Source organism: Heterodontus francisci, chromosome 19 (genome assembly GCF_036365525.1).
Source record: "Heterodontus francisci isolate sHetFra1 chromosome 19, sHetFra1.hap1, whole genome shotgun sequence".
NCBI classification, from domain to species: domain Eukaryota; kingdom Metazoa; phylum Chordata; class Chondrichthyes; order Heterodontiformes; family Heterodontidae; genus Heterodontus; species Heterodontus francisci.
Window position 1 is genome coordinate 68,022,135 of NC_090389.1, and position 25,872 is coordinate 68,048,006.

General features: G+C 39.6%; 1 protein-coding gene across 5 annotated transcripts; it reads right to left on the bottom strand.

Moving 5' to 3' along the window:
* Positions 1-2,239: 2,239 nt before the first annotated feature.
* On the bottom strand, positions 2,240-25,773 carry alas1 (aminolevulinate, delta-, synthase 1). 5 transcript variants are annotated; one of them, XM_068051857.1, is made up of 12 exons: positions 25,642-25,773; positions 18,375-18,538; positions 16,420-16,499; positions 15,271-15,471; positions 14,695-14,841; positions 14,335-14,557; positions 13,660-13,844; positions 10,334-10,513; positions 8,634-8,798; positions 5,083-5,351; positions 4,336-4,498; positions 2,240-2,548 (listed from the first exon to the last, which is right to left on the bottom strand). In XM_068051857.1, the coding sequence occupies exons 2-12, from the start codon at positions 18,437-18,439 to the stop codon at positions 2,388-2,390; spliced, it is 1,839 nt and encodes a 612-aa protein (XP_067907958.1). In that variant the 5' UTR covers positions 18,440-18,538; positions 25,642-25,773; the 3' UTR covers positions 2,240-2,387. The 5 variants fall into 5 exon arrangements, with proteins under 5 accessions (XP_067907958.1, XP_067907955.1, XP_067907956.1 ...); XM_068051854.1 differs by having other exon boundaries at positions 16,255-16,499; XM_068051855.1 differs by having other exon boundaries at positions 16,285-16,499; positions 25,642-25,772.
* Between the last annotated feature and the right edge of the window lie 99 nt (positions 25,774-25,872).

Here is a 25,872-nt window from a genome sequence, read left to right on the forward strand (position 1 = left end):
GATGGAAGGTGTCATCAACAGTGCTATCAAGTGGCACTTGCTTAGCAATAACCTGCTCAGTGACGCTCAGTTTGGGTTCCGCCAGGGCCACTCAGCTCCTGACCTCATTACAGCCTTGGTTCAAACATGGACAACAGAGCTGAACTCGAGAGGCAAGGTGAGAGTGACTGCCCTTGACATCAAGGCAGCATTTGACCGAGTCAGGCCTCAAGGAGCCCTAGAAAAACAGAGGTCAATGGGAATCAGGAGGAAACGCTCCGCTGGCTGGAGTCATACCTAGCGCAAAGGAAGATGGTTGTGGCTTTTGCAGGTCAATCATCTGAGCTACAGGACATCACTGCAGAAGTTCCTCAGGGTAGTGTCCTAGGCCCAACCATCTTCAGCTGCTTCATCAATGACCTTCCTTCAATCATAAGGTCAGAAGTGGAGATGTTCGCTGATGATTGCACAATGTTCAGCACCATTCGTGACTCCTCAGATACTGAAGCAGTCAGTGTAGAAATGCAGCAAGACCTGGACAATATCCAGGCTTGGACTGATAAGTGGCAAGTAACATTCGCGCCACACAAGTGGCAGGCAATGACCATCTCCAAGAGAGAAACCATCTCCCCATGACATTCAACGGCATTACCATCGCTGAATCTCCCACTCTGAACATCCTAGGGGCTATCGACCAGAAACCAAACTGGAGTAGCCAGAAAGTACCATGGCTAAAAGAGGTCAGAGACTAGGAAATCTGCAGCGAGCAACTCACCTCCTGACACCCCAAAGCCTGTCCACCATCTACAAGGCACAAGTCAGGAGTGTGATGGAATACTCTCCACTTGCCTGGATGGGTGCAGCTCCAACACTCAAGCTCGACACCATCCAGGACAAAGCAGCCCACTTGATTGGCACACCATCTACAAACATTCACTCCCTCCACCACCAACATACAGCAGAGTGTGTACCATCTACAAGATGCACTGCAGCAACGCACCAAGGCTCCTTAGACAGCACCTTCCAAACCCACGACCTCGATCAACTGGAAGGACAAGGGCAGCAAATATATGGGAACACCACCACCTGCAAGTTCCCCTCCAAGTCAGAAACCACCCTGACTTGGAAATATATCGCCGTTCCCTCACTGTTGCTGGGTCAAAATCCTGGAACTCCCTTCCTAACAGCACTGTGAGTGTACCTACCTCACATGGACTGCAGCGGTTTATGGCAGCAGCAGCACACCACCACCTTCTCAAGGGCAATTCGGGATGGGCAATAAATGCTGGCCTGGCCAGCGACACCCACATTCCATGAATGAATGAAATAAAAAATATTATTTGTGCCTCCTCCAAAGGCTGAACTTTTGCACCTGTCTTGCTTGCCATCTTAGACCCAGTTAAGACTTTGACAGTCTTGATTGGTTTAGCATGTTAAGCTTAGATTCTAATCTTCGGTGGGCCAAATGGCCTATTGAAGCTGTAAAATTCTTTATCTTCTTTCCAACCACATTTTTATTTTTAAAAAGTGACAGCACTAAAAGTCAGCTTGGTATCAAATTAAAAATCATTGTGGTGCATTACTGGATGCAAGTCATAGTTCTAGATACCACAAATTCAGGGTAGTACCAGCAAAAGTGTTGGGTTTGAGACTATACAACTCATTTCCAAAGGTGCACTCTGTATTCAGACTCAGTGGTTTTAAATTGTATACTGAAGTATTTCTCTGACTTTCAATCATGCTGGAAATATTCCACAAATTAAGCTTGTTGCTTCTGTGAATGTAATCCACAAGTAGGACATAGAATTTTCAGCACAGAAGCAGACCACACCTAAACTGGTCCCTGCCAGCGTTACTGCTCCAAACGAGCCTCTACTTCATCCAACCCCATCAACATATCCTTCCATTCCTTTCTCCCTCATGCATTTAAGAGAAGAGCTAGATAAGTGCGTTAATGTTATTTAACTCAACTACTCCATGTAGTACCAAGTTCTACATTCTAACCACTCTCTGGACAAAAGTTTCTTCCAAATTTTTTATTTTACTGGATTTAGTGACTTAATAATGACTGAGTTTTGGACTTCCCCATAACTAAGTGTAACCTAACACCCCTTCATTTGTTATTATCTCTATTAGGTCATCCTTCAGCCTTCTAATTTTGTAGAGATTGATATTATTCATTCAGTTTCTCTTCTATTTTCACGAGCAGAAAGAACTTTCAAACCATTATTATATTTCAAAACATTCAGTGAGCCATGAATATAGTTTTGTTTTTATTAAGATTTTTCTGTCTATGGAAATAATTTTATATAATTAAATATGTAGTTAAGTCCTGTAAAAACATACATTATATGATTTAACTTTAAATTCTAATACAAAGACAGTTCAAAAAAAAAAGTCACAGGGATCTAGGCATTCACAGATATCAGGTGGCTCATTCCACTGAAGTAGGATCGTTCCCTCTCACTCATCAGCTCAAAATGTAGAGGTCTTCTGCAGAAGTTACATTCCGCAGAGGAATGGGGCTTCAACTCCAATCCAACATTCTTCCATGTAATCAGCAGTTTTTCTGTTTATAAAAAAATAATTTATTCCATTTCTGCAGTAATTCTAAACTGGATGTTTCAATTATATTCTAATTTAGGCAAAAAAATTAATCCATCTAGAAGTAACCAAAACCAAGAATAGTTACTATAAAGCTACTGTAAATATACATGTACTAAGTAGCAAAGCAATATATAAAACATAGCAGGTTTTCAGGTCAATGAGTTATGGAATTTATGCACAGTAACTGCTTCAAAAAAAAAGTTAAACTTATACAATCTAAATCTTTACTGAACAATGAACTTGTGGGGGGATGGAGAACGAATGAAAATATTTGGGGGAAATATGTACAATTACATAAATTTAATCTGTATTGTTGGTCCAAGAAATCCTAATTTTACATTAGGATGGGCAACTTGTGATTACTCAAGCCCATGCCATCCCACTCGTAAGAAATTACATAATTGTGGGATCATGTAGGCTTCTGTATTTAGAAATACAAAGTGACATCACAGAAACAGATCATTCAGCTGAACCAATCTGGTTTGGTGTTTACACTTAATGCAGTCAAATAATTCTAAATCGCATTTACTCACCGCATTCCTAGATCCCAATAACAATCTATCAATCCAGTCTTGACCGCTGACTGTCTGATTTAGCCACCAAGGAAGTAAATTTCCTAGCCTTACAAATTTCTTCCACTCAGTTCAAAATTGATTATATGTATCTATGACCCCCTCATTATTCACCCAACTATTAGAATCAGCCTTCTTCCATCAATCCTGTCTCATTCTTTCATTAGCACCATTATCACCACCCCAAAATTCTAACAAAGACAACTGGAAGTCTTTTGTATTTCCTGAGACTTGGCACTGGCCTAGCACTGTACCTGCTCCAAAACCTCAATACGCCTCCTATAGTGTGGAGCCCAATTATTCTCAGTACTAAGGTTTTATTGTTTTACATTAAGCTCAATAACTGTTGGCTTTTATATTCTGGATCTAGAGATAAAACCTAGAATTCTATTACTTTTCTTCCCCCCTGTAGCTTCATCAACCTGAAGTGCTGCCTTTAATGCTTTGTGAACCTATACCTGCAATTACCTCTGCATTTCCACATCACCAAGCCTACCTCCATTGGGTATAAATTACATTTTAAAAATGCATTCAACATTTTTTCTTTTACTCATTCTTGGGATGTGGGCAGTGCTGGCAAGGCCATCATTTATTGGCCATCCCTTGTTGCCCTGAAGTAGCGGTACTGGGCTTTATTGAAACACTGGTAGCAGTTTGATACAAAAGGTGTAGTATGCTAGACCACTTCAGAGGATGATTGAGAGTCAATCATGCATGGAACTAGGCACATGTCAGCTAGACTAGATAGGTACAGCAGGGCTCCTCCCTGAAGGACTAGGGAATTAGCAAATTAGTTGCTCAAATGGTCATGCTGGGACTTAAACGTCTGTTCTCTGGATTACTAGTCCAGTAATGCAAGACTTGCTGACATGAAATTCCATCTGTGACTTTTTAAAGTCTCTTCTCCCATTGCACCAATAACCTTTTGCAGTTTTTGGTCTTTCTAAAGAAATAAACCTATTTTGGTACAGTCTGCAATTTATCATCACTCTCTCCAAGTCTATTACCAAATCAGTCGACTGAAATAGCCACAGAACTGAACCCTTGGGGACCCATTTCCAACCACTCAAAAACTGCCCTCAACTCCTACACTATTATGCCCCTCTCAAAACAACATTTAATCCAGTTTGCTATCCTTGCTACATTCTTTTACATCATTGATGTGAAATCTACTTACCAACAAAATAATTCATCAACTGAGGGGTGTGATGAGGGGTTGGGGCAATACGCAAGAGCTCCTCACCACGCGCAACAGTGGGGTAGTTGATAGCTTGGACATAAATGTTGTATTTATTGAGCAGTTCATCACAGATCTGAGTGTTTTTAGCAGCATTTGCAACCTAAAGACAGGATAAATATACACAAAAAGCAATGAATGTCTTGCCAAAGCTTTCAAAACAAACTGAGTAACACTGTAAAATGCTATTTCTTCATTCAATTTCATTTGATTTGCATTGGTAAGAGGACTGTGACTGCTGTCTTTTTTGGCATCTTTTATTTTCTACTCCAACTCCACTTCCAATTTTCTCCACTCATCACAAACGATTCACTAGTCAAATGAGGATGAAATAACTTGGCCTTTAAATTACTCCAATGCAGTTCAAACCTGCCCAGGGCAATTTAGAAAAAAATGTTTTTGTGCACCACCCCCAAAATTGTATATTTTATCAATTCCGGTTTTCCAAAGTTGATTATAAAATATGATCAAGGCAATCCTGCACAACCCAGTAATTTTGCAACATTTAATCACATTTTTATTTTGCTATGTTTAAATGGGACCACAGGAATTTGGTTAGGAAGTAGTTTTGGCATGGTTGAGTGTGACGGGATGGGTGGGGAGAAAGGAGGAAGAAAACAGAAAGCAGGCAAACTATGGGTACTGAACAAAAATTGTGTACATGCAGATTTTAAAATCAATACCTACTCTAATTGGGATGATGTGACTGGGGCAATGGACTACAGGGAAACCAGCATCCATAAGTAACTGGCGCATGTGTTTAACATTGCGTTGGTGTATGCGGCGCAAAGCTCGTCCTTCTTCACTTTTCAGCACTTGGACAGACTGCAAAGCACCAGACAGTAACATAGGTGGCAGTGAGGTCGTGAAGATGAAGCCAGCAGCGTACGACCGTACAGTGTCTATAAGAGATGCAGTACTGGCTATGTAGCCTCCAACACAACCAAATGCTTTTCCTGTAGCAAAAACAAAAAAACATTTACTACATGTTATTCAAGTAGCATTAATGCACTTCAGCGGCAGGACAGATAACTATTAGCCCAAACACAAAGAGGACATCAAGGCAAACAAAAAAAAAATCAAAAAATCAAACTGCTTAAGGATTTACAGTTTCAATTATTTTTTTTTAATTAAAGTTTGTCAGATCAACATGAAAATGCAGAACACTTCAGTTTCATTTGTCTCAACATACCGATGAAGCTATTTTAAGCTCATTAAAACATGAGGAAAGCACAGTTAGTGCTGAATCCCACACACATTTAAGTTGCACTTTAAGAATTGAAAGCTTTGCAGGTCATATATGGACCAACTGCTACACTTGCTTTTAGATGCATTTACATGCTCCTTATAAATTTCATGGGCTCACTGCCAATAGTTTTCTATGCAAGTAGTGCTAAACATTAAATTTATGCCATCCTCCTTCTGTACCCCTCACTGGACAGTATCTGGAATCACATGAACAAGTGGCCTTAGTATGGCAGAACTACATGCTATCCAAAATGTAAAAAATTGGGCAATATCCTCAAAATTTGGAAATATCAAATTGCACAACTGAGGCATTCCCACCTCCCCTTACAAAAAGCTTATAATTTCAACTTAATGATAGTAAACCATGAAAAGCTGATGCCAAAATATGAAAGATACTCATTAATAAAATAATCTTCAAAAGACACCCCTTTGCTATCACAGTTCATATTTGCCCCACCTGCCTAACAAAACTGATTACAAATGAGCTATTTGGCCAGACTTCTACTTTTGAAGTTTTAAATTCTGGTGTAACCAATCTACACATTCTGTATCGCTGGCTCCACGACAGTTAAGATCTTGATAAGTGGTGCTATTGCTTGAAGTTACAAGGCTTCAGGCAGATTCAGTAACAAGAACCTTGTTTACACTTCTCTTCGAAGCTAAACAGCTTTCTAGGTCATTGCCACATTTCATGCAAGAACTTTCAAGCAGCAGAATAAAATCAATCCATTATCCAAAATATAACCCTTCACAAATCTCAATTCAGAATTCCTACAAAAAAGATGATGTCAGCAACTCTCCAAATAGCACTAAAAAGGTACACTTTCACTGTTAGGCACAACATCCCTATTTTGTGCATGTTATAGATGGGTGGATGAGGGAAAGGTTTATGTTGGAACATGGATTATAACTAACAGACCCCACAATCAATAATTTAGCAGAATTTCATACCAATAAAAATTAATGCATTTGGTACAAGGTCAAATTGATCTGATTACTCAAGATCAAAAGCAACGCCCAGTGCTGTTATACTCTCCAGATCACCCCTCAAATTTCAATACAATTTTGGGACCATAGAAGATTTTGGTTTGAAAAGGAGTGTTGGCAACTCATTTTGTCAGACCAGTACAAGAGGTTCTCAAGAGGCAAGATGATCTAGATTAATCAGTAACTCAGCTGTTCCACTTACATTGTTGGTTCCTTACCAGTTTACATGTAACATGGGCCATGAAGTCACCAAACTGGTGATGCAAGAAATCAGTAAACTAAGCAGCAGTACTTACACAGCAAGTGTTCCATTTTTCAATAATTGCAATATAGTACATCAGCTTTTTCTCAGGGGTGGGGGTGGGGGGGTGGGTGCTGACTTCATGGTGTTCACATCACCAATGCTTCTAGAACAAGCAAGAACCTTTCACCCAATGAGTTACCAGCCAAGTTTTCACTTCTCTAAAATCCCACTTTACATCTTCCAGATCAGTTACTTTGAATTTGAAATATCCAAAATGCCAGCGAAAACACTGGTGTGCATAATTTGTAAAAATCCTATAACAGAGCTTGAGCCATTTAGACAATTTTTTTTGCACATATGCCCCACGTAATTTTATAAATTTAGTCATAGTACTAACTTAGAAGCTGCTTTAAAACAAAAAACGACAAAGCAATCCAGGCCGACACCAGTTGAAGCACAGCTTTATACAGTGGTTTGGAACCCAGAAGGTAAACCTTTTGGATGACATTTTTAACAAATAGATCAGCTCTTCCCAGTCACTGGCATTGGTAAATCCTGGCAGTGTTATCTATGGATTGCAGCCAGTTGCCAAAGACCAGTGCGTCAGGAATCAGCAGTGCATGCTTTTCCCCATCACTGGCCTGAAGTGAATCCTAGCAGAGCTACTCTTGGACTGCAGCCAGCTGCCAGAGAACAGTGGTGCACACATAGTATAAATAAAGAAAGGGTCAAGCTGATCTCATAACAATATCTGTTATTTAAACCTGCAGATGGATCAGCCCTCAAACTACTCATGGGAATGTGAACAGTTTGAGTATCTTGGCAACCATATTTTAACTGAAGTTTAAAAAAGATCAGATTACTCCTTAGGATGTGAGGCTTCAATTTAGAAGGTTCTCATGCCTTGAATAAATTGCATTAGTTATGTTAGGTCATGTAGCTTGGATTTGAAGATTTGAGCCTTAGAACTAAAGAATTTTTCAGCTAACATTGCACTTGTGATTTTGTCGTCTTTTGTTTTGCAAGGATTATATATTTGTATATCTTCCCTCATTGCTTTTTATTGCAAAAAGAAACCTGCAACACCCCTGCATGACTATTTGCTACTGTGCAGTGAAGCTGTAACTGCAGAGTAAGAATCCCCCTCCCCTTGATTTGAGATAACAGACTACTTAGCTTTAACCATTTCATTCCCAATAGGCCTAGTGCAAGCCCATCTTTCATTGCTGAATTGTTTCAAAATCTTTAGCCCACATACTGGGATGCTGAAATAGATTTTAAAACACTACAGTTAGTTACTTCAAGAACAGAAAGCCCAATTTTAAACTAAAAATGTCAAGTTTTAATTCTGCTCTTCTGTTGTTCCGATCACCCATTCTCTCAAACTAGTGTCTTAATTGCCCAGCTCAAATTTTACTCCCTGCCCCCACCCAACCCAACCTTTCCTTCCCCTAAATATTTAAAAAGGTTTTGTTTCAATCTTTTCTTCCTTTTATCTAGTGATTACCCCAAACTAGTAACTCAGCCATGACACTCAAAAGATTTGTTACTGCTTTATTATGCTCCTTGAGACAGACATGCAAAAAAAAAAAAACTAAAACATTCAGGCTGATTATAATGGACACCCATACTAGGAAAAAAAACTCAATCTTCAGATCAAAGTCTTCAATTATAACCTCTCGTGTTCACATGCACTATTGCTTGCTTAATGAGACCATAGTACTTGACCCAATTTTTGTATGCACTTAATATACCTTACCCAGTGTTCCAGATATTATATCCATTTTATGCATGATTCCATCGCGATCTCCTATTCCTCCTCCACAAGAGCCATAAAGGCCAACAGCATGGACTTCATCAACAAAAGTTATTGCACCATATTCATGTGCTACATCACACATCTCCTCCAAAGGACAGACTGCACCTAAGAACATATTTGAACGTGAGAAACTTGCTTAATTCAGCTTTAACAAGTACAAAATTTCAAGCGCGCAACGATCCCACGGTCATTAAAAAAAAACGGAAAAACATTCTGCTGCTACAACTGCATGAATCCATACACACCAACCCAGTAAGCCAAATACTGAGGAATGGTTTACAAAAAAGCCTAAAAGCTGACAATTCAAGAACAGGTGCCTAATTTATAAGCACAGGCTTGGTAACTTAAATGGTCAGTTACCCAGTATTTCTTTACTTTGAAAAATATTTGAGTTTGCAAATATTTGAAAGGGGATATTCAAATATTGAAAAGGTACAAATCTGCAGTTCATTTCTAGAGAAGTTTGGGGTTGTGCATCTCAAAATAAGTTAAAATTTTTTTAAATAAATGATTCATTCTAAACAATTTTAAGATCCTCAATATTTCACAACTGCATTTTTTTTTAAAAAATCTCAAAACGAACAAAAAGTGGTACTTGGATTTTCAACTGGATTAGTTTCCTATAAGTAGTAACCTCTAGTTTAAACTGTACTTCATATCCCATCCAACTCCCCAAATTTTCAGAAACACGTGCCCCCTCCAATCCTACTGGTAAATACTGGCATTCTCCTCCCCACCAATCCTAGTTCAAGCTGGTACTCTTCCAAATGGGCACCCGAATCCCTTCAAACCACGTAATGAAGGCCCTATCCTTCTCCCCATCCCAAAATTCTACTCCCAACTGATCTTAATTGCAATCCTTTTACTCTTCTCCATTCTTCCCGCAGTACCAGTTCTATCAAAATCCTGCTAACAGAAAAGGATCCTCTCCTTCAGCAATGCTGCATAAGTAGAAGAGTTCCGATCTCTGTATAGTAGGCAGGAATTCTCTGGAACACCAGAGCTCTGGCCTATAGCAAATAGTGTAAGGAATCCTTACACTAACTGCAGCATTAAGAAACAGTGCGAAGGAGAAGGATCCGGTTGGATTTTTTAAAGAACAAGACCATAGTTTCAATCTATAGATGCAGCATAGTGAAGGAATCACTGGAATACTTGAATTTAATGGCAATATTAAATGCTTAGTTTTTTTTTTTAAAAATGAATCTCAATTCATAAACAAGTTAATACAGAGCTATTAGAAGCAAATGACTGTAACCAGAATGCCAAATAGGTGGTCTTGGAAAAATTAAGTAAAGCTCTTTTCCCAACCCAAACAAAAACATCTCGGGTGTTCACAGCAAATTAAGTTTCAGCTACATGTAGAGCTTTTAAAAAAGGATTACAAATTTACAACATGTTGCACCAACACTGGTTTGATACTGAATTCTTACAAGCTGAAAATCAAGTTAGACCTTAAATCCTACAAGCATCAGTAAACCAAACTACTTGCGTATATTGTTAGGAAATACAAATGTTGCCAAACCAGCTTGGTAAACATTTGCAATTTAAGGCTTAATTTGTTACTGTAAATTGTTTAGTAACAGCAGTTCCCCATCCTGTAAAACTACTTTAAGTTCAAGTCTGAATGCATTGCATACCATCCATTGAATGAACTGTCTCAAAGGCTACAATCTTTGGAGTGGCTGGGTCTGACTTCTTCAACAGCTCCCGTAGGTGGTTAACATCATTGTGACGGAATATAAACTTAGGAACTCCACTATTCCGTATTCCTTGAATCATGGAGGCATGATTTCCAGCATCAGAGTAGATTTCACATCCTAACCATTTTTTTTTTTTTATATAAAGTAAAAAAGAGCCTCTGGTTAACATTTGAAGCATTACAAAGAAATTAACATATTTTAAGAGATCAGTGTATCAATGCAAAAACTGGGGATGTTGACAAGACTGAATTTCAATATTGCCCAAAGATGCACAATGAGAATTATGTAACAGTGAACATCTACAAAAAATTCTTTACCATGTTCATTTAATACGATCCTATATTTTTATTTTGTATTGATGAAAATAAATGATCTGTTACAAATTCCAGAAATGGGAAAATGACTTTTCCCCTTCCTTCTGTTCCCAAGCCCACACACGTTTGTCCTTCTCTTGCTCACATACATTAGGGCCTGTAGAAACATCCTCCAGTACCTTCCCCAAAGAGGCCAGTCCTCATGAACAAGCCTAGACGACAAATCAGGCTATAGAATCAAAAGCAAAGCCAATCCTATTCTCATCTACTTACACATGTGCTGGATCTGCACAGACACTAGATGGGACTGACTCTGGCCTATCTTGTCTAGCTAACGTGAGGGTTACTGCAGCCCAGCTCTTGCTGAGAACAGCACAGACCATCTAGTCACGGTTTCGACCAGATTTCCAAGTACTAAAGTCAGAGGAAATAATTACACAAGCTTGGCTTCTAAATTCCATGAGTGATGGGAAAACAAACGGCATTTACATGGAGATTTAATAAAGTCCCAAGGTGTTTCACAGAAGCATAAAATCAAAAAAAAAACATTGACGAGCCAAGGATATTAGAAGGGGCGACATGCATTTCAATAAAAGGTTTTATGAAGAGGGAGCTGGAGGGAATTCCAGAGGGTGGGGTCTAGATAGCACCAAAATGCATAGGAAGGAGAAAGCAGTTTCTATGAGACAAGGGGAAGCAGTCCAATGATAAGAGGATTTGGGAGGACTCAAGACAGTGGTGAAGCAGCAGGCAGAGAATCAATTGCTGGAGATGGTCTGACTATAACTGGCTAGACAAGAACCAAGCAAGGGAAATCCCAGTGAGCCGGAGACAGGAAAAAGGTGCTCAGAGGACAAGGAGGATGGTGTGCTTGACGGTGTTAAAGACTACAGATGGGTTGAAAAGAGATGCACCATGGTCATAGTTACAGGATATAATTTGTGACCTTTGTTTGAAATGTTTCAGCACTGTGGCAGGGATGGAAACCAGAATGTAGATTCAAACAGAGCTGCAGGAAAGACTGGCATGGATTTGGGAGATGGAAGCATGCTCAAGGATTGAGGAAAGCAAGATTGGAGATTGGGTGGTAACTAGTGAGGACTGAGGGGTTGAGGGCAGGGGATAATATTGGTGGGAAACTCAGAATTGGGGGCAGTAGATAAATGAAAATCTTGAGGGAAAAAAAAAGTGTGGGGGTTGGGAAAAACAGGGATGTAACAAGGCAAGGTTCTTGAAGGTAGGGAGAGGGGATTTAATGGCATCGTCACTGTGGCAGTTTGGTAGGCAAAGGAAAGTATAACTTGGAGAGGCTTTGATAAAAGGGGTAAGGCGCCCCCAGCAAGTTTCAAAAATGTGAATTTGGACTCCCCAGTAGTTGGAGACAGACAGACCACACTTGTGTCATACAAATCAGGTACGATTCCTGTTTGTGCTGAATCAGCAGACCTGAGCCAGGATTTGCAGGGACTCTATAACTGACCTCTCACATCCCAGAGATAACGAAGGGAAAATTCAGCTGACCCACTTTTGAGTTATATCCAGTGACTCTTCCTGGAAAGAATGAAGGATTCATTGAAGCCCCGATTCCCCCAGCTCACACATGAAGAATGATCACTACAGGGTTAGTGGCAGGTACTCAGGTACTCCCACCCTTAAAAAAACCTAGCAAGAAATCAGCAGCTCCAGGAGACAGTGTCGAAAATGCTGCCCAAGGATAGCCAATTTTTTTTGAATTTGTTCATGGGATATGGACATGGATGGCTAGGCCAGCATTTATTGCCCATCCGTAATTGCCCTCGAGGAGGTAGTGAGCTGTCTTGAACTGTTGCAGTTTTTATGGTGTAGGTACACCCAGAGTGCTGTTAGGGAAGAGACATCCAGGATTTTGACCCAGCAACAGTGAAGGAAGGGCGATATAGTTCCAAGTCAGAACGGCGTATGGCGTTCCTATGCATCTGCTGCCCTCGTCTTTCTAGGTGGTAGAAATCATGGGTTTGGAAGGTGCTATTGAAGGAGCCTTGGTGAGTAGCTGCAGTGCATCTTGTAGATGGTACACACTGCTGCCACTGTGCATTGATGAAGGGAGTGAATTTTAAAAGATGGTGGATGGGATGCTAATTAAGCAGGCTGCTTTCAAGCTTGTGTTGTTGGAGCTGCACCCACCCAGGCAAGTGGAGAGTATTCCATCACATTCTTGACTTGTGCCTTGTAGATGGTAGACGGGAGGGAGAGTTACTCGCCACAGAATTCCCAGCCTCTGACTTACTCTTATATCCACATTATTTATGGGGCTGATCCAGTTCAGGTTTTTGGTCAATGGCAACCCTGAGGATGTTGGTAGTGGGGGGGATTCAGTGACAGTAATGCCATTGAAAGTCATGGCATGATGGTTAGATTATGTCTTGTTGGAGATGGTCATTGTCTGGCACTTGTGGCACAAATTTTACTTGCCACTTATCTGCCCAAGCCTGGATGTTGTCCAGGTCTTGCTGCATTTGGACACTGGCTGCTTTAGTACCTGAGTTGTCGCAAATGGTGAACACTGTGCAATCAAACATCCCCACTTCTGACTTTATGGTCGAGAGAAGGTCATTGACGAAGCAGCTGAAGATGGTTGGGCCTAGGACATTCTCCTGAGGAACTCCTGCAGTGATGTCCTGGGACTGAGATGACTGACCTCCAACAACCACAACCATCTTCCTTTGTGCTAGCTATGACTCCAACCAGACAGTTTTCCCTGATTCCCATGGACTCCAGTTTTGCTAGGGCTCCTTGATGCCATACTCTGCCAAATGCTGCCTTGATGTCAAGGGCAATCATTCTCACCTTGCCTCTGGAGTTCAGCTCTTCTGTCCATGTTTGGACAAAGGCTGTAATGAGGTCAGGAGCCGAGTGGCCCTGGCAGAATCTAAACGGAGCGTCAACTATGGTATATTAAACAACTCATACCTGGGAGCATTTTGGCCAATGTAAAGAGGGTAGAATCATTTGCCACAAAGCAGGACGAAAACAGCAGGGCTGCATCTTTGCCGTGGAGATCAGCTAATTCACTCTCTAAATCAACATGATACTTGCTGGTTCCAGAAATATTTCTGGTCCCACCAGCCCCAGCGCCATGGCACCGAAGGGTATCCCTAGATACAAAAATGAGATAGTAATAATGGAGAATTGTTATTTAGTCTATAAACAAGGCAAATAAACAGACATGCGTGCTACCAAAAAGCAATATATTTACACACTCAATTATCACCATTATGCATTTGATGTTTAATAAACTTTATTTGCCTACATATTTGTAAATGGTAGGGGAAGAGTCATGGCAGAGATTGGTGTCAAACACTAACTCTTGCTTCTTTATACACAAACCTTGATATGGATGAGGGGGAAAAGTCACTTATTTAGAAACCATGGTACACTTCTGATACTTTATCCACACTAATCTACTGCCAGATCCCTATATCCTACAAAAGTTAAATGCAACAGACATGGAATGGCTCAAGTTCAATAAAAAAAATTCCAAGAGTGAAACATTCTTTAAAACAACCAGAAGGTGCTCAAGTTGAGACATTATGGCATCAATATAGGTCGATTTTACTTACAAGATAGTTAAATTCAGAAACTCACATGATAGCCCCCACAACTTGTGGGTGGCGACTCATTCCAAGGTAATCATTGCTGCACCAAACAAAAACCTCCTTCTTGACACTCACAGAATTTGAGTAATCATCTGCTATGGGAAATACATCAGCACGACGGTTCACAGTTTTGAAGACACGATAAGTATGATCCTTTTTCTTTTCATCAATTTTTTTCTCAAAAAATCCATCATATTTGAAGGCTGGAACAGCTGCAAAAATAAAGTTTTAAACTTTAGAAATAAATCCAAGTAACATGACCATGTTTCTTCAAAAATGTAATGAAATTTGTAGGATTTGGTACTACTTTTGGCATATTGCATGCTTATTTGTTTTGTTGTGCACCTACATTTTGGCATGTTATCCTGAATGAGATGAGAAATTAAAGGCTTTTGCTTCGCCACACTATTCAGGTTCTTCATTAGGCCAGCTTCCGCTTGTCCATCTGTCTTTTTGATGTCAGCAACAGTTGTATTAACAGATGTCACAGCTAATTCTAGAGGATAATCAATATTTTAGCTCATCATTAAAACACATTAGGTATACAGCCCATGCCTAAAACAAATAAATACAATTTTAACTATATAGTAGCCTAAGGTACTTGGACAGTAGCTATCTTTAGACTTCATGCTGCAAGATTCAATTGTGAAGTGACTAGGTCATGCACAGTAATGGGAGACTAACTGCTTATTTACATCATGGGACTTTGCAGTACAGAAAGTGGCTGCCACATCTGCCCGCAAAACAATGACTGCACTCGAAGGAAAGTAATTAAAATGGCTGTAAAGCACTTTGGTACATCCTGATGACAAATGGCATTATATAAATTCAAGTTTGCTCATTCTCTTCCAGAAAGATTGACAGCAAACCTTCAAAATTGATGTGTGCCAAAATGAAATTTTGCTAAAAACCTAGATCATCTTACCTTTTCTCACTGCATGCATCTGTTGTACATCCTCTGAAAGCTCCACACTAGCTTTTCGGACTACGGTGCTCTTACCATGGCTCATCTCACCAGCAAGGAATGGACACTTGGAAGCAACGGCCTGTCCAGCATTTGGGACTGGGTGTCCTGGGGGAAGCTGGGAAGCTGCGAAGCTTGGAGTTGAAGCCAAAGTAGTAGGTTCTGTGGTACATTAAGTATATTTAACGTCAGGTTTGAAACTAAATCAAAATATAAGATTTTAAAAACTTAGAAAAAAAAATCCAGAGCTACAAGAACTTAAAAAACAGGCTAACAGATTCTAAATCAAATTGTTATAAATTTAGTGCAATGTCAGTATCTTAAGCAATTATGCAAACCAACATGAAATGTTTTAGGACCTGTGCCGATTAGGATTACAAATACTGTATTTACAGAAAATAGATTTAAAACGTTAGTCCAAATTGATGGATGGCATCAATGGTGTTTTTCCACATCCACTGCCCAAATGAACCCACACAAAAATTGTTGCCACCTCTAATTACTGAGCTGTACTAATTCAGTTTGTTTTAGCTATGCCTTTTAGAACCCACAATCACAAGGTCCGAGCTGGAATCTCACTGCAGTCTATTATTTTAGACATGGGCATACAGCTGAATTGGGGGGGGGGGGGGGGGGGGAGGAAAGAGGGTGAAAGAGGTGGTGGTGGTTGACATTGGTGCCAAGAAAGGTTACACATTACTTTAGCTTGGCAATTAAAAAGGGATAGCAAAGAAACATTTAACATCGAGTTAATGAATGAACGGCTTAAAAATCAACAGATTTCAGATGACAGCTTTGCAGTAATCAATTTAGTCAATTTTGCCCATTTAATCCATTAATAAACCTCACAAAAAAACACATTGTGGTCTAAAATGACATTTTGCTCCTTTTGACTATTTCCCAACTGTCTTGGGAGTATGTAAAAATAATTTAAATTATCCCTACTGAAAGTACAAGCAGCGCCCAACTCCTTACTCTCATTCACTGGTGTGGTTTCTTTGGTTTGTTGACAGTGAACAGCAGAGGTGGCTACACTGCGTGTTACAGGTTTGGCTCCTGCCTTCATCATCATAATGGGACAGTGTTGTGCATAGTAGATCAATGACTTGCCAGCCTTCTGAAGAAAAGTCTGAGACACACGCGAAAGGAATGGGCAGCGACGAACAACAGCCTCCATTGTAGTTCTTAACCTATAGGGAAAGTAAATGGTTTAGTATGAAGTCTTTTTTGTTAAGGGAAACAAGAGTTAACTCATCATCCTGGACAGGTAACACCCACATGGTGTCAGATTTACAGAAAAGTCATCCTGTAACTTTTAACATTGCCCAAAAAGATTACACTTTAGTCATATCTTTATTAAACTAACCAAGAATACACAATGATAATACAAAAGTTAATTAGTGTGCAACTTAAAAGCATTCAAACCAGTGTTTCCCATATTTTAAATGCATTTTAAAATGTTCTCCCTCCCTTTTTTCCCCATCTGTACCTGCATTTAATTCACCTATTTGCACTTCCTTTCAGTCCTTGTGCTGTTAATTTCACAATCCCTCAGTCTGATTAAAGAGATACACAATTGCTTGCCTTGTTCACTCAGGACTCAGATGCCCAGTTTCCCCCTCACTGCCAACACCAGCAACTTGTCACACAAAAAAAATGCGCAGGGGTAAGTCTAACTAATGGCAGATGTTAGGTTCACTCTGCTAGCAAATTATGGCCCAATGTAAACCTGAAGTTTACTGACAGAGGAACACAAACCGTTACTCAAAGATAAAGTCAGATATGTGACAAGCACATTTCATACGCAAGTGGGGAACAAAAAGAAATTAAAGCACAAGAATTGTATGCTGTGCTTTTAAAAAAATCAACTTGAGGGCCTGAATCCAGATATAGAAACAGGGTAGACTGCTCATCACAAGGCAATAAAGGAAAAAGGCTAGGTAAAAAAACAATTTTCAACCTTGAAAGATGACTGACAGCAACTTAAAAAAAAAGTTAGTAAGTGGAATAGAACAAAAAATCTTCAGTACTATTTCAACTGCAGGATAAGGAAACAATTAATGAAAACTGGTAAACAGCAGGTTTGGGACCAATACCAGCAAGCACTTCACACAAAATGTTAGTACATGGAAGGGTCTACTGAGTAAGAGACATTCAAGAGACAGCGAATAAGCTGGCCCTATTCACTAAATGTCACATTGCCTAGGCCACACTTCTAGCAAGTTACGGCACAAAACACTTTTTGCATTGATGGATGCAGAGTGAAGTATCCCACTCCATCAGATTCAAAAAAAAAAAAATCTAGATCTTTATGCATTAATGTCTGCTCTTTGGAACAATATTAGCGTTTTACAACATATTAAATGCAACCTGTAGAAAGTATTCACTGAAAAACTCTACAGGTAGTTCACGCTTGCAAAATGTGCCATTCAACCCATATTAAAAAGACACAGCGTATGAAATCTTCCCACCATTCCTCACCCCCAGACAAAATTTAAGTCTTGAAATTCTCCTTTCAAACTGATCGGCATTTCTTGGAAACGCAGAATATAAAATCTAGCTGCAGTACAAAACGATGGGAATAGCAGGCATATCCACTAAACCATGCTGATTTTCTTTTTGAATTAAGTGGCACAGTAGCTTGACAATTTTCACCTCTAGGATCTTGGTTGGTATGAATAGCTCAGATCATATCCCAAATAAGAGCTATTTCAACCAAAAGTCTTGCTTCCAGTATAAAATTTATACAGCATTTTAAATTCGAGCTACAGATTGCACCTTTCAAACAATAGATTTATGAAAAACTATTTTTTTCAGCACATTGCAGTCGATCTTTACTGTTCATGAGGAAATAAAAACTGCTGGGGATTGTGATTTCTCAATCAGATCATAGTTACCAAACCAGCACACCACGAATATAGAAAAAAGAAAACTACATCTTTAAGAAATCAGTAGGTTGCTCAATCTAGAGCAAACTCCGTTGAGCCACTCACAGTATCTATAACCCAAAATAAATGAAAAACTTCAGTTTTATTAAACTGACCAGTTCTCAGAAGTAAACCCACCTGAATAAAGAGTTCCACTGGTAATTCAGATACTGAACAGAAAATCCAGACTTCAAAAAGCTCATGTTTATTGTACTCTGAATAACTTCTTCAGACGCAAGAGGAAATATTTAGCTTTAAGCTCGGGTACACAAGCTGCCGTCTGAAATGGCTACTGTCCAGAGCTTTGAAATAAGACTCCAGAATTAGCCAGCTGGTTTTGACATCCTTATCTTTTCATGCACTGAGACAATGGTGCAGAGGTTACTTTAGAAGAAATAAAAACATGAAATGCTGGAACCACTCAGCAGGTCTGTCAGCATCTGTGGAAAGGGAAGCAGAGTTAACATTTCGGGTCAGCGACCCTTCTTTGGAACTGACAAATATTAGAAATGTCAAAAGTTATAAGCAAAAGAGCCAGCAAAAGATAAAGGAGGTGGTGTAGATTGGACAAGGCCACATTGCTCCATGACCTCTTGGTCAGCTAAGGCAAACAATATGTTAATGGTGTGTTGAAAGACAAAGCATTAGTACAGATAGGGTGTTAACGAACTGAAGCTTGAGCAGCAGCAAGCACAAACATGAAAAAAAAAAATGGGTAAGCAAACTGAACAAACTACAATGAAATGAAACAAACAAAAAAAAAAAAAACTTTAAAAATGTAAAAAAGAATAACTAAAAATAAAAAGTAAAATGGGGGGGGGCCTGTCATACTCTGAAATTATTGAACTCAATGTTCAGTCCGGCAGGCTGTAGTGTGCCTAATCGGAAAAGGAGATGCTGTTCCTCGAGCTTGCGTTGATGTTCAGTGGAACACTGCAGCAAGCCCAGGACAGAGATGTGAGCATGAGAGCAGGGGCGAGTGTTGAAATGGCAAGAAACAGGAAATTCAGGGTCCTGCTTGTGGACTGAGCGGAGGTGTTCCGCAAAGCGGTCATCCAGTCTGCGTTTGGTCTCCCAAATGTAGGAGGAGACCACATTGTGAGCAGCGAATACAGTGTACTACATTGAAAGATGTACAAGTAAATCGCTGCTTCACCTGAAAGGAGTGTTTGGGGCCTGGACAATGTGGTCATTGCTCCATGACCTCTTGGTCAGCTGTGTGGCCTTGTCCAGTCTACACCTTCTCCTTCGTTATCTCTTGCCGGCTCACTTGCTTATAACCTGAGACATTTCTAATATTTGCTAGTTCCAAAGACGGGTCACTGACCCAAAACGTTAACTCTGCTTCTCTTTCCACAAATGCTGACAGACCTGCTGAGTGGTTCCAGAATTTCTTGTTTTTATTTCAGATTTCCAGCATCTGTAGTAGCTTGCTTTTACTTTAGAAGAAACACTGCCAGAAAGAGCCAGTCTCCAAAACAGGCTCGGAGAACATTTACCGGCATACTGCATAATTTAAATACATTGGGAAAACACGGACAAAGTGAACAACTGCACGTTTTTAAAAAAATAAAATGATACACATTTAGCAGATAAGACAACAGGTTTCATCCTAAAGCAAAAGCAAAATCCTGCAAGATGCTGAAATAAAAAAACAAAAATGCTGGAAATACTGAGCAGGGCAGACAGCATCTGTGGAGAGAAACAGTTAACATTTCAGGTCAATGTCCTTTCATCAGAAAGTTCTGGTGAATGGTTATGGACCTGATGCCTTAACTCGTGTTTTTCTCTCTCTCTCTCCACAGGTTTGAACCTATATCATGAGTTCCCAATGTCAGCTGTACAGCTTGGTAAATTCCCCACAGTGAAAGAAAAGGGAACACAGTTCGGAGCTCCTCTTACAATTCCTAGCAACTAGTCCACAGCATAATTAAAAAGGTAGCGTGAGAGCAGTTAGTCCACCTGCACCTAACAGCTAATCCACATCAGAGGTCGAAAGGAAAGAGAAATGTGATATCCTTAAAAGAACTACATGACAAAAATACACTGGCAGTTTCTCCAGAAGAAATCAAATAGGTCAGTTAAATTACATCAAAACACATCAGTACAATCTAGTTATACCCAATTTCAGTAATAGCAATTCAACTCAGTGGATGGCCTAAAGTTGCTATTGTAGAACAGGTACTGGCTGATTAACGCTAGAGTTTCTTGCTGTTACTGGCTGTGTAGATGAATTCATGGGAAGTGCAGATGCTCTTAAATCTGTACAATGTGCTATCTATTAAACCCACCATGTTTCAAAATGGTTCACATTTAATAATTTCTTTCTAAAAGGAGTGCCACTTAAGACAAGCAATGTTGGATCAAAACTACCAAAAATCAGCAAAAGGAAAGCCATCTGAAAATATACTAATCAGAATAATGGGGTTTAGAAGGTTCCTTTGAGGACAGGTTGCATGAATTTGATATAATTGAGGCATTTAAAAATGTTAAAGAATTTGACAGCTACCCTGTATTTACCCTATTTTCTGTCTTAGAGCTAGGCCATTCAGGAGCAAAATTGGGGTGCACTTTTGCACACCAGTTTAGTAATAACCTGGATTTCTCCTTCCTTCCCCACAAGTTGGATTTGGCCCCCCCCCCCCCCCACACCCTTCAGCTCGAAAAAAAACTGCCCTGCTAATTATTGGGAAATGCAAGTTGATAGGGGTGGCAAGGTCAAATGGGATATCTGGGACTTTGGTGAATCAGAGCAACAGTCTACCTCCTTAAATCAATTAAATGCAAGGATAGAGAAAGAAAGGGTAAACTATGGAGAAGGAAAAAAGGGAGAATTAAAGTCAAATTAAATAGAAGAAAGCGGGAAGACAGACTGGATTAAGAGGGAGAAAGATAAAGAAAAAGTATGAAAATATTACCAACTAAAATTTAAAGCATTCCTTGGAACAATTTACTACCTGCAGGAGCAAGACGCCTCAGTTTCAACTGTTTCCTTCTTGGGTATCTGAGGTGAAGTGGCATTGCAGAAATATCAATTAAAAAAGGGTCCTTACATAGTGAAATACCAGCCCCAAATTTCATTATTTATGACAAATCCAGTAATTTTCTTGAAACTCATGAGATTGATAGCAGGAATGCATTTTTGTAAGGCTAACAGAGCAGTGCAAGTAGTTCAGGTTTTGTGGTGATTCACATTCGCAGGTATCACAAATTGCTGGATTTCAAAATATAAACACAATAAGTGGCCAAAATATGGCCCATCGTATTGTATGCATTTATAGTCTACTACTAAATGTGGATAATGGCTTTGCAACAGCAGTGCTATAAAGTCATCTTGCAAGGTTTTAAAATAAAATGCTCAGTTTAAAATAAACTGTGATTGTGTTCCACCAAAAGTGGACATGAAAAAAGATGGTGTGTATATTGTATACACACAATTATATAATTACAGGGAGCGCAGGAATTTCAACTATTGTCAAGAGTTTTTTTTTAAAAAAACAATGGAAGAAAAAAAAGGAGTGGAAAGAGGAACAGGAAAGAGATTATAAAAATTATAACCCTACTGTACCAACAGGTTGAGACCAACTGGCAAGTAGAGTCATTCCTAATTATATCAGCCTCAGACTACTAACTCCAATCCACCAGAGTACTCCAGTAATAATTATGCACATCATTCCTGCAATTGAGCAGGATCTTAGCTTATTCAGTAGCCCTCTCCTACTGCATTGTAAACTTTTAATTTTCAGGGGCACTGATTTACAGTAAATGAGCAAGAGAAATTCCACTTCATTAGGGGACATCCCAGGATTTTTATTGGCAGCTGAGAGATCAAATTCCACAAGTCCATCCAATTTTTCCTCCACAAACTAAATTTGGCGTTTCATTTCCTGTTGAAAAATAAATCAAAGTGAACAATCACTTCAACCAGTAAGTTGTTTCATTTAAGTAGCGAATCTCAAATGTATACACACTTGGACTCATGATATTGGTTTCACAACTAGAGGTGGTTTTGGAAGTTATTTTTAAAAAAAGATACATGCTACGAGAGATATCAGGCATGGGTTTTATTATAGTTAGGAGTTTGAGAACCAACAGCTCTGAGCCTCTTATTTCAAAGTTTGATAAAATAATGCTCCAAGGACCAGAGAATAAATGCTGTTTGATACAGCCAAACAACTTGATCGTCCTTTACTGAGTTAGTCTGTAAAGAACAAAAAAGTACACTCAGATGACTTCCTTTGTACTGTTTAGTGCCTGCACTGTGAATACACCAAACTCTAGGGAATATTGTACTTATCTAAAAGATAAATAACCATTACTACTTACTTTGAAAAGCAAGAGGTTTATCAAAGGGACGCCCTATTTAACTGCAGGTAGAATGTGTTATTGTAATGAAGCTGTTTTAACATACAGGGACAGAAACAGCCAAAGGTCAAAATCTGATTACCTCAATTTCCTCACAGAACCCCTAGGGTTCAGAATCCCTGTTGGAAAACACATGATTTAAAAGGATATATTTTAATTAAAGTCACCACTTTTTAAAAAACATTTCTGCTGATTCATGCCAAGTTGTGACAGTTGTAAACTACTATATCAGTAGTTACAAGTACCAATTTTCCAGATACTGTTGACTAAATTTCAAGCTCATTCTCCAAGAGAATCATAAAAAAAAAAGCAAGATTTGTCTAAAGCTCATTTAGACCAGCTACAGGCTGAAATCACCCTCAAGTTTAAAATGTTAACGAGTGAAAACAAGGTCAGTATTTGTAGTCCATGTATTTAAAAGGCTGTAGTAAACTCAAAATCAGCTGCTTCCAGGAACTTCATCTGAAAGACTTCCAATAAGCGACATCCTATTATTGTTTAGGTTACATTCAGACAGCTTGTCTTTCACTAAGTTTATCAATTGAACATTCTTCTCAGCTACTCACACTACACGTAGACACCAACAAGATTTCCAGAACTATTGTTGCATACACTGTTCAGAACGTCTAGAAAAAAATGCAAGCTCTCATTATTTCAAGAAAGCTTTTTTTTTTTTAGGCATTAGAAATTTATACTCCCAGCAGGATGCATCAAATAAACATTCTGTTCCCAGACATCTGGCAAACAGCCTATTGAGACATACTGTATAATGTCAAGTTAGAATATGCACAGAGAATAAACTTCAGACTTTCCTCCTAAAGTGGAGGTTTCAAAAAGTAGTATGACTTTATGCAAACAAGTTTACAGCTTTTCTTCTTAAACCCCCCCAAAATATATTTCCTCTTCCACTCAACCCATAGAAGTGCCTAAGTTACATCACAGGGCTAGTCTACTTCATTATATTAGATTTATAATATTTATGATGCAGCAAGATGATTAAGTATATTACTCATGGCTCTCTGTAAAGTTAATCAGTGGCAAATTGCTGAGGGACATAAATAGTGTTACGAAAGAGAAACACTGACATTGCTAACTGCAAAACTCAACATGCAACTGATCAATTTGAACCCAAACAAAAATTGGACAGATTAAAATATTTGCTACTTTTAAAATTAAATACAGTTGAAACTGATAAAACACAGAACATACATCATTTCACAACTGAAACATTGACTGTTCCATAAGCAGGACTAAATCTTTAAACAAAGAAATTCACAGAAATTCATTTTCTGCTGTAAAACTAAATTTTCAGGGACTGAAACTGGTCTTTATTGAAAATACTTTTTTTCATTCTTTTATGGGTTATGGGCATCATAGGCCAGGCATTTGTTGCCCAGTCCTAGTTGCCCTTGAGCAGGTGGTGGTGGTGGTCAGCTGCCTTCTTGAATCACAGAAGGTGCATCCAGCAAGTGAAGGAACGGTGATATAAGATGGTACATGGCTTGGAGGGGGAACTTGCAGGTGGTTCTGATGAATCTGCTGCCCTTGCCCTTCTAGGTGGTAGAGGTTGCAGATTTGGAAAGTGTTGTCAAAGGAGCCTTGGTGAGTTACTGCTTAAGTTGGTCGATGGGGTATTGATCAAGTAGGTTACTTTGTCCTGGATGGTGTCAAGTGTCTCGAGTGTTGTTGGGAGCTACACTCATCCAGGCAAGTGGAGAGTATTCCATCACACTCTGCACTTGTGCCTTGTTGATGGTGGACAGGCTTTGTGGAGTCAGGAGGGGAGTTACTCACTGCAGAATTCCCAACCACAGTATTAATACAGCTGGTCTATTAAGTTTCTGGTTAATGCATTTCACTTTCAAAAATCACACAGCCTACCATTATCCAGTTGTTTGCCTTTTTTTAAAAACATTGTGCTTAGAAAGCATAACACCCTAACTGCACTCCAATTCTATGTAGATAACAAGCTCAACTCTCAATCTACAAACTAGTGTATTTGTCCATTTTCAAGTTTATATAGCTGAGGGTACACACCTTCCAATAGGTACACTCAGATGTATTATCCTTGTATTCCCTCGTCCATGCACTGTGAACCATGGTGTAAAATGGAACACTTTCCAGAGGATATTTTATTCATCCAAAGAATATAACCATTAATAAAAGTTATACTCATTAAATCCTTTTAAATGCTCATTGTTATAAACACACAAATCAGCACATAGCACTAGACAAAATACAGAAAACTTCAGCAATTTCTCATTACACGGTGATAAGTGCTTCATTTAGAAAACAAAACCAGTAGCTTCTCTTGGAATAGTTAACAAAATACAGAAGATATCAGAAAATGTCAAAAGACACTCAGCAGGTCAGGCAGCTTCAGGGGAGAATGAAACAAAGTTAACATTTCAGGTTGATAACTTCCCAATTCTTTTTCTCTCCACAGATGCTGTGGAGAGAATGTTTATAACATTTTTTCTGATCTCTCCTGTACTTGCCTTACTATTTAGAAAAAAAAACAATTAAAAAAAAACTTTTCAGATTTCCAACGCTACTTTGCTCTGGTTACAGAGATCAATTGCCATGGTTCCTATGTAAAGACGGGTATATTTTCCAATGTGAAGAGGAACAAAAAAAACAGTCACTAAACTGGTTTATGAGAGTTCAGTTCAGGAATGTTTCAACTTTACACAGAGGAGCATAGACCACTACCCCGCACGCACACCTCCTCTGTGTTGCACAACTTCAGGCACTTTACCAGATGTTAACCTACAATCAAACTGTAGCTGAAGCCCCAAAGGGGCCCCAATGAGCAGACCGCTGGAAAAGTAGTTTAAAATCTCCTTGCCCTCGCCAGCAGCATTGCAGAGGGGAGCCTCGCCTTGTTACAAAGCCGCAGCCTCTGCTCAAGGCACCCGCATCACAGCTGCTGTCTGTCACTGGGTAGCCAAGGCAACCGGGCCCGACCCCAGGCCGAGCCGCCGGTCTAAGGAAAGGATCGAAAATATTATTTAAACACATCGCCCCCGCGGTGCCTTACCCGCTATTAATGGTGCTGATGGCGGTGACTGCGCTCCGTGTGACCGGACTGGAAACGCTAAACTCTGAGCCCCTCCGCGGTTGTCCTACACTGAGGACGAACTGGACGGAAATCACTCGGCGCCGCCGCTAATAACCTCCAGCCACCAAGCATCGCGAGATTCCCCCCCGGGAAAGCCCCGCCCCATTCTAGCTCCACTGCTCCACTGGCCTCTGCAGCTCAGTCGCCCTC

Excerpts from the sequence above, each read along its gene's own strand:
- alas1 (XM_068051854.1), bottom strand. The coding sequence starts at position 18,439 with ATGAGCTTTTTGAAGTCTGGATTTTCTGTTCAGTATCTGAATTACCAG. Across the intron at positions 10,514-13,659 it reads ATTGGCCAAAATGCTCCCAG|GATGTGAAATCTACTCTGAT; the intron begins GTATGAGTTGTT and ends AAAAATGGTTAG. Across the intron at positions 5,352-8,633 it reads TATAATATCTGGAACACTGG|GAAAAGCATTTGGTTGTGTT; the intron begins GTAAGGTATATT and ends TTTTTGCTACAG.